Raw genomic sequence first — 9398 nt, 5'->3', positions numbered from 1 at the left:
TAACCCACAATGTCAATTGTGTGTTTAAATTTCAGTACTGATATGAGAATCTTGTTGGTGATAATCTATAAGTATTTCTGTAAGCATTGTCTGAGTTTGGAGGTATGTCCTGACTGTGGTGAGTTCCTAAAACGCACCTCACTTAAACTTTTTTGTTGGGAAAAAAAAGGGAAAAGTAGCTCAATGTGGAACACGTGATGGAAGACGACAAATCATGATTATCTATCAGTGACGACTGATGATCCAAAAGCTCTAGTCCCATTGGTTCCTTAATTTCATTTATTTATTTTGCTCATACGAGCCCAATTCTAGTGCCACTGCGAAAATGGCAATTTACATCATCCTTGCTAGGTTGATTATAAAACATGATGTTTAGAAATTATCACCGCTGAACATAGACCAGTTCCTTATATGTAAGGTCCAAAAGATATTTTTTTAATACTGCTGTCTACATACCAAGTCTAAAGTATTATATGAAATAAAACTTGATTAGTAAGAGTATTTTAGAGAAGACAAAATAAGATAGTATAAGCTTTGCTAATTTTTTTTAATTTACTTAAATTAATCAATTAATTCTTATATTAAAGACCAGGTATAGTACTCCTCCGGTCCTTAATATAAAACCCATTTAACTACTTTGATTAGATTAAGGAAGTTAGGTAATTATAAGAAAAGTGACACATTTTCCCTAAAACACCATAATCATCTTTCTTAATACCCCATCTTCCTCTTCTACTTGACTATGATTGAGAGAGTATTCATAGGGGTAATTTAGAGAAAATTGATAAATATGATAAATGAGTCTTATATTTAGGATTAAAACCAACTCCAGAATTGGGTCCTATATTAAGAATCGGAGAAGTATAAGGTTAAGCTGACCAGCTGCCAACTCGCATTCACATTGGATTCCCGAGGAACCCAAATATGAACACACCGTCGTTGCTGTCAACAAGGAATAAAGAGTGAAACGTACAGAGGTGATATTTTGTTACATATAAATAAAATGTTATGTCGTGTTTAACTCCCTTGGTCCAGCCTCTCCTCCTGACCTAGACATTTAATTTCTTTACGCTCGCATGTGAGGGCGTGACGACGACAATATTATAAAGGTTTTCCGAGTTCAGGGCACGTTTAATTGGCGGCTATATGGCTTTTTAGAGGTACCGTATGTTTGGCCATCTCAAAAAGGCTTAGCGGCATACAGAGTGAAGTAGGAACCAAGCTTGGTACTGATTCATGTGAAATGGGAAGGGACGGAAGAGAAGGAGGGATGCAGGGGTTCTTTATTCAATCAAATCACATGCTAAATGCTATTAAAAACGCTAGCTTTATTTATAGATATTAGGAAATAATGAATGATAATTTTCAAATTCAAATCTAAATCAAATACTAAGTCCTATAGATAAAAAGAATAAAGATAATTCTAAGATATCCTATTTTATTGAGATAATACAAATATTAAAAAGTGAATAATTAAATAAATCCATATTCTGATAAATGAATATATATATATATATATATTCACATCCCTAATGTATAATCCTAGATATTTCATTAAACCCTAATTGTTCTTTAAGTCATATCCCATCATCTATCCACATATAATGACAAAATGATTACATAGAACACGGTCCACTTGCGTAGGTATGATTGTCACTAATGCGTTTTTGCGTAGGTATACATAAAAACTTGATGCTGATTTGATTTGCTCGGTGCTTATGACATTATATGGTAGCGTTTTCCTCCAATTCGCACACCTTGCACGCTTCTTCCCTCACCCTCGGCCTCGGGCTCCTCCTTGATTCGCCAGACGCGTGTACTTGACATGGGCCCTCACCTAGAGATCTCCATTTGGGCCCAGTTCCTGTGGGATCATCTATGCGGCCCTATATAAAGGCATGCCTGTAGGTTGTTTCAGCATCATCGATCAGTAGAATAACTAGCGCCGCGCGAAACTAATTAAACAAATGGCTATCAGAGTTATTGCACTGTCTTGCGTTGTATTTCTAGTCTCACTCATAGGCTTCGCTGCTGCAATGGCCACAACTGTAAGTAATCGCTCTCTTTCTCTTATGTAGATCCATTATTATTATTGTAAGCTTTTCCTTCTACTTAGTTTTTTGTGTGCTTTTGTTCATGTGCATGCAAGCAGGCGGACCAGTGCCAGTACGTTGTGAGAGTTAAGACAGGAAATGTCGATGGTGCAGGAACGGACTCCACCATTAGCCTCAAGTTAAAGTCCCAATCCGGCGATAGTTTTACCATCGCCAACCTCCTAGATTGGGGCTCAATGGAACCCGGTCACGTCTACTTTGACAGGGACAACCTTGACATCTTCAACGGCAGGAGCAATTGCCTCGATGTTTGCGCCATGACCGTCACCTCCAGCGGCACAGGGTCCAGCCCAAGGTGGTACTTGAATTACGTCCAAGTCACCGTCAGTGGCCCCGTACGTGCGGACATATCGTTCCCCGTGAACGGGTGGCTGGCTGAAGACAAACCACCCCATTCGCTCTCTGCCAACGTCGACTCATGCTCCAGCTTCTATCCTTTGAAGCCCGCTCTCTTTTCTGTGTGAGGGAGTAACAGTAACAGATATCTGGCTTTTGCTGGTCTGTTACGTTACGTTGTTGTGTCTTATGTAATGTTTGTTTGTCATGTGCGTGTCGTCTCCATATTAATAATTGCTACCTCTCTCTCGGCTTATATGTAATTTATAGATAATAAATAGGCCTTGAGGTCGCGGTATGTATCTGGCTTCTGATGGTAAGCAGTGTCACGTTGTGTGTTGCCTAATAATATTTGTTTACTATAATTTTATACCTTGCCCTGGTGTCTCACATAAACTGTTTCTTTTTCAATTTTCATTATAAATAGTTTGTTTTGTTTAAGGAAACTGAAAAATTTGAATAATTAAAAGGGTAAAAGGACAACTTTTTTTCTTAAAATACAAAGAGTTACTGTATAAATTTGTCTTAAAAGCTTTGCCTTAAGAGTGCTAAGCAATCTTAAAATTTTTTAGATGCAAATTTATCTAAAAAATTTAAAATCGTAGTGATGTTGCCTCCTACTATTAAGAATACTACTTCATTTTTTTTAACGGTCAATATTAATTTTTTAAATATAATAAATAATATTATTATGATTTTAAATTTTTAGCTAATTTGAACCCAATAAAATTTTCAAGTGACTAATGTTTCTGAACAAAATCTTTCGAAAGTTCAAAACAAATTATACCTTGACTTTTTGTATTTTAAACGGCGGCCCAGGCTACTTTCGAAAAACACCCGCTGCTACCGGGCTCACTTCTGTGTGTCCGCCATGTAGGATTTTTCGATCAATCTTCAGCTGAGTCAGTAAGGTAACGGTCAAACGAGACTTTTCTGTTAGCCTGGGATGTGGACGCACCGTTTTAATTAATTTGGAACACTAGATACACAAAAAATTACTTTAGGACACTGGACGCACCTGAAAAAATAGTTTAGAATGCTGGGCGCACCCTGGCTTGTCAAAATAATACACATCAGACGCTTACGTGTCCGCCATGTCGGTCACCCTTCTGCTGAGTCAGCAAATAACGGTCAAACTTAACTTTTCTGTTAGTCCGGGATATGGATGCACCGTTTTAATTAGTTTGGGACACTGGATGCACCGAAAATTACTTTAGGGCACTGGGTGCACGTGGGAAAATAGTTCAGGGTGCTGAGTGCACCTTAACCCTAAAAAATTTTAATAATAACTTAACAATAAATTTAGAAATAAAAAATAATAACTTTTAAAATTTATTTTATAATTATTTTAAAAATTTTTATTATAATTTTTTTTTCTAAATTTAATGAGACTGGACTGTTGGGTTCTTTGAATTGGCCCAAATATTTTACATTGGCTGCGTCCAATTACTTCGCCCCAAATATAATTTAGTACTTATTGCAAGACACTTTCTAGAAAAAACAATTTAATCCTTTTTATAAGACTCTACGACAATTTTAATCAGCATTAAATATTTTTTATATATATTCACAATTAATAGGGGTAGTAAGAGAATTAAAAATTAATATGATGTTAAATTTTAGTGTAATTAATAAGAATAATATTAAAAATTACTTGAATTTTATGACGAATTTAATATATTTAACTATTTTAATCGATACATATTAATTAGTTAGCAGTCTCTTATAATAATATAATAGGATCAAAGGAAGTATATTGGTTAGATAAATGGCGTTAAAAAAGACTTTTTTTTTAAAAAAAAATATTGGCGTTAAAAGTTCATTTATGCACTAGTGTGCTTAAATAATGTTATCAGATCCATTGTCCAATCAAATTTATTTTCATATATAATTTTTATTATTAATGATGGTTTGTTATTGTGAAAATTTACCCACACAAATTTTTATCATTAAAAATTTATGTACTTTTGATTATAGGATTTGACATGATATGGATATAACGAAATATTGGTCAAGATTTATAAATGTGCGTGTATATATGTGTAAACATTTTGTGTTTTTGATTTTATGTCTTGAGATATTATAATTGTGTTTTAATAAAACAATTTCCAATACTCCATTTTTCTTTTCTACATAACTGTCTGATATTTAATGAAAAAAGAAAATGAAAGTTATCGTGGTAAATATTTTTAGAATAAATAGTGCCAACAATCCAATCTTATTTCTGAGGTGTACTCATCACCTTCATCTTTTTAGCGATACGATGTTACCTATGATATGATCTTCTAAATTTGTTGCAATCTCATCCTTATTTTATTTATTTAAAATCACTTTTTTCCTTTTACTCGTGTTAAGAGTTAAAATTAATAATTTTGGTTGCATTTATCAAATCATTAACAATTTTCACACAGAGTAATCAAATTATAGTCACATCAAAAAACTGAAAATGGGTGAGATTGCATCAAATTTAATAAATTATGGGTAAAATTATATTACTAAAAAAAACTTAGGGTGTTTAGTGCACCTTTATGCATATTTTTAGGTTTAATAAATAAATAAATCGTTGAAATTTATTAATTAACTACAAAAGTTTGTCCAACATGAGTTATTTTCCAAAAAAGAATGTGGGAACTCATTGAACAATTACATATGTGATGGAAATAACTGACCGGAAAGGATCATAATTTCTGCTGAAACAAACAAGATAATGAAACTAAAGAGACATCATTACTGAAATGAAGAGATCATATTCATATTATTAAGATCTTTCTTATGATTAAGCATGAAGCTCAAGAAATTATGCAAACGGCAGCCATGAGCATCTGTGGCATGGTTATGTCTTCCTGGTTTATACTTAATGTCAAATCGGTAACCGAGCAACTTGGGTAGGAACGCCTCTTGTTCTGGAGTCTGGATTACTTGGTCACCTAGATGCTTCAGGCTAGCATGATCTGTGTGAATCACAAAATAGTAACCAAAGAGGTACTGATGAAACTTAGCGATGTCTTTTGTGATTGCGAACAGCTCTCGGACATACACCGATTGTGCTTGCATCTTGGTGGATAGTTTTTTTGAGAAAAATGAAACAGGTCGTCCCTCCTAACTAAGCACGGCCCCAATTCCCACTCCTGAAGCATCTATTTCCAACACAAACAGTTTCGGAGAAATCCGATAGAGTTAACACTAGGTCATGGACGATCGCTTCTTTTAGAGTCTTAAAAGCCAGGTGGGCCTCATCAGTCTATTAGAACCCATCTTTGGTCAGTAATTTTGTCAATGGGCCTGCAATTTGAGCATACCCATGAATGAACCGTCGGTAATAGCCACTTAATCCCAGGAACCCCTTCAGTTGTGTAACATTCTACGGAACTGGCCACTGTTGAATAGCTGTTATCTTGGACTTGTCCATTTCTACTCCCTTCTCCGATATGACATGCCCCAAATAATCAATACGGCATCGCCCAAATGCACACTTGGTCATTTTAGCGAATAAATGGTGTCTGGCCAGCGTGTCCAATACAATCTCTACATGATCCAAGTACGACTCCCAGGTGGCACTGTAAACCAGAATGTCGTCAAAAAAAAAAAAGAGTACAAAGCACCGCAGATATGGTTTAAAGAGGGAGTTCATAAGTGCCTGAAACGTTGTCAGTGCATTGGATAGCCCGAAGGGCATAACCATCCATTCATATAACCCCTGGTGTGTCTTGAACGCTGTCTTCTCCCTGTCCTGCTCTCTCATCAAAATCTGGTGGTACCCGATCTAAGGTCTAATTTCGAGTAATACACAGACCCATGTAATTCATCGATTAGTTCATCTACAGTGGGCATTGGGAAAGCATCCTTAATGGTTACGGCGTTCAAAGCTCGATAATCAATGCAAAATTGCCGTGTACCATCCTTCTTCTTGACCAATATTACGAGAGCAGAAAAGGGACTGCTAGGCTGGATCATCCCCTTAGACAACAATTCTTCTACCATTTTTGCCATTTTTGTCTTTTGGCTTATCGGGTACCTGTATGGCCGAACCTTCACTGGTTGGGTTCCTGGAAGAAGCTCAATTCGATGTTCATGTCCCCGAGACGGAGGTAACCCGCATGGTTTTTGGAAAACAGAGCTGTAGTGTCGCAATTTCTGATTAAAGAATAGGGCCTAAGCAATGCATGTTGATCCATGGGCTAGTAGGTGCTCGGTGGGGCAGGGCTTGGTAATTCATTAATGAATTCTATGAGATTGAATATTTGGATTCTTTGAATCGGTCCAGTACTTCTCAGACCAGTTCATGAGCCGGTATAAAAAACAGTTTTTTTAACTAATTGGTATTTTTGGTTCCACCTAACTAATTGGTATTAAAGATCCTTTCTACCCTAAATGTTAATAGGTTCAATGTCAATAAAATATTGTCATATGTAATTTTTATTATTAAAGCTGTGAAATTTTATCCATGTTAATATTTTTATTATTAAAAAAAATTATGTGCTAAGACATGATTATAGAATTTGACTTAATATCATATAAGAAAATTGACCCAAATTGTATAAATGGGTGTGTGTATGTAAACATATTGTCATTTGATTTTATTTTCTCAAGATATTATAATTTTTTTAATCAAATAGTTTCCAATATTCCATTGTTCTTTTATAGAACTGTCTGATTTCTAATGGAAAAAAAATAAAGTTAAATATTTTATGTTTAACAAAAATACGGATAATTAAAAGTCATTAATAAACTACAAAAGTTTGCCCAGAATGAGTTATATTTTAAGGAAAACGAGAGAACTCGTTGATTTTTTTGGGGGTCCATTTGAATCCCATTAGTTTGTTTTTCAAATGAAGGAAAATATACATTTGGGTAGTTTTAGAGCTTGTAGTTAAAGGAATTTTGGGTTCATTACCTATATTGTTTAGTTTTGTTGAAATTTCACAGACCCTTCTTTTTTTTTTTTGGAATCCATACTTTAGTCCAATATCATAAAATTAAACATTTATACAACATATTCTATTGATATTTTTTGTTAAGTGCATGTTCATAATTAATTATTGAGCTAAATCTATAAAAATTTAATACAAATTTAATTTATTTTAATTTTTTTCTCTAAATTTAATTATCAAGATCTGCTCTACCGTTTGAATTTTGTAGGCAATATAATGTAAATAAAAGGAAAATATGGAAGAAGACGTGGACTTCCCATGATGTTGAAGGGATGGTGAGGTAATTAATTGTAATTTAAAGACTTACTGGCGAGAGGCATGGATCTTTAAACGTGATTTTCATGGAGTGGTGACAAGACATTCTGAGAAAAAAGAAGTTTGGTTGTGCAAAACTCTTGAGCTTAGCTTTGCAAGAACTGAACCCTAATAACGGTGATGAAGGTGGGGATGGTGAAGTGACTAAAAATGAGGACGAAGCTAAGAATCAAGCCTTTGTGGACATCAGGTTGTCCCTGTCGTAATGGTAATGGTAATGGTTGCAGTCGCCTTCCTCCGCCATGCCCCACCCACCATTTCCTGCTTTATGATCCATGTCCTCTTCCTTGTTTCCATCATGTAACACGTATATATGCCTTGCATGGAATTTAAATATGGCGGGGTATATATATCATTATTAAGTATACATTGTTCAAGATGCATGTTGAAAAAATATAATGGCCATAAATGTCAAGTGCTTTTTTCGGCACTATGATAAGCAAATAATAATACTCTTCCGGTTTTTAATGTAAGACCTAATTTTTGAATTAATTTTTGTCTTAAATAAAAGATCTATTTATTATATTTATTAATTTTTTTAAAAAATTACTTTTATAGATACTCCCACAACCATAATCAAGTAAGAGAGGGAAGGATATTAAGAAAAATAATTATAATATTTTAAAAAATATGTCATATTTTTTATAATTAATTAACTTATCTAATTTTTTTTAATAAAAATACGTGAATAGATAATACTTCTGTCCTGGTTTGCTTTTGTCTCGTTACGGGTTTTTTGGACCGGGTTGGACCCATCCTGAGACAGACAGCCCTGCCTCTGCTGGCTACGTACAAAGCTTTTTTCTTTTTTTGATAAAACTACACATAGCATATTCGTTTTTAGAGAACATTCAAAAAAAGAAAAAAGCTCCAAGTGGAAGTGTGGAACATGTGGTGGAAGACGACAAATCAGGATTATATATCTGTGATGACTGGTGATCCGCAGGCTCTACTCTCGTCGGTTCCTTAATTTCTTTTCTTTTTTTTAATACTGAGAGTACGAAAATTCCAATTTACATCATCCTTTTCAGGTTAATTATAAAATATAATGTTTTAAAGTCAATTCCTTATATATAACTGCCTAAAAGATAATTTTTTTGGACCGATTGTGTATATACCAGGTCTAAAAAAATGTTACAAAGAACATATTTGTAAAATGCACATGTTTATTAGCCCCCTGTTTATTTGAGGAGTTATTCACTATGCTGCATTTTAAGGACTTATCCTCCTCTAATCTATGTGTTGCATTTTGAGAAGCTTTTTTTCGCCTATCATTCACACAAAATTTAATTAGGTATCATTTGTTGAGTACGCATAATCAATTTAATGCTGTTTACAACACTTCAATAGATTTCAACACTATTTCACCTCCAGAGATTAACATTTTAAAACAAACTAAATTTCAGGAACTAAAATTATTGGTTTAATTTGAAATTTAAGAGACCAAACCAAAATGAGCTCAAATTTCAAGGACCAAAAATTAGACTACCTTTGTTTCTAATTATAAGATCTTATTTATAAACTACAAATAAGATCTCTTAATTAGGACTAGAGATAGTATTAACCCATTTTAAATGTGCATCCCTTAGGATTTTATTCTTTGAAACATGTGATTCCACCTTATGTGAATTGGCGCATTTATATCAATCGGGAACTTCAAAAGCAAGCGGATTTATGGAGTCAAAATGTTTTCCGTGGAATA

At 34.2% G+C, this 9398-nt stretch overlaps 1 protein-coding gene across 1 annotated transcript; it reads left to right on the top strand.

The window, feature by feature from the left end:
* Positions 1 to 1967: 1967 nt before the first annotated feature.
* LOC114746820 (PLAT domain-containing protein 3-like) lies at positions 1968 to 2578 on the top strand. The gene is made up of 2 exons (XM_028935102.1): positions 1968 to 2048; positions 2153 to 2578. The coding sequence occupies exons 1-2, from the start codon at positions 1968 to 1970 to the stop codon at positions 2576 to 2578; spliced, it is 507 nt and encodes a 168-aa protein (XP_028790935.1).
* The last annotated feature ends 6820 nt before the right edge of the window (positions 2579 to 9398 follow it).

Source organism: Neltuma alba, unplaced genomic scaffold (genome assembly GCF_004799145.2).
Source record: "Neltuma alba isolate B1F8T4 unplaced genomic scaffold, ASM479914v2 tig00005117_pilon, whole genome shotgun sequence".
Classification (NCBI taxonomy): Eukaryota; Viridiplantae; Streptophyta; class Magnoliopsida; order Fabales; family Fabaceae; genus Neltuma; species Neltuma alba.
The sequence above is the reverse complement of the archived record's forward strand: the minus strand, read 5'-3'. Positions and strand labels throughout refer to the sequence as shown.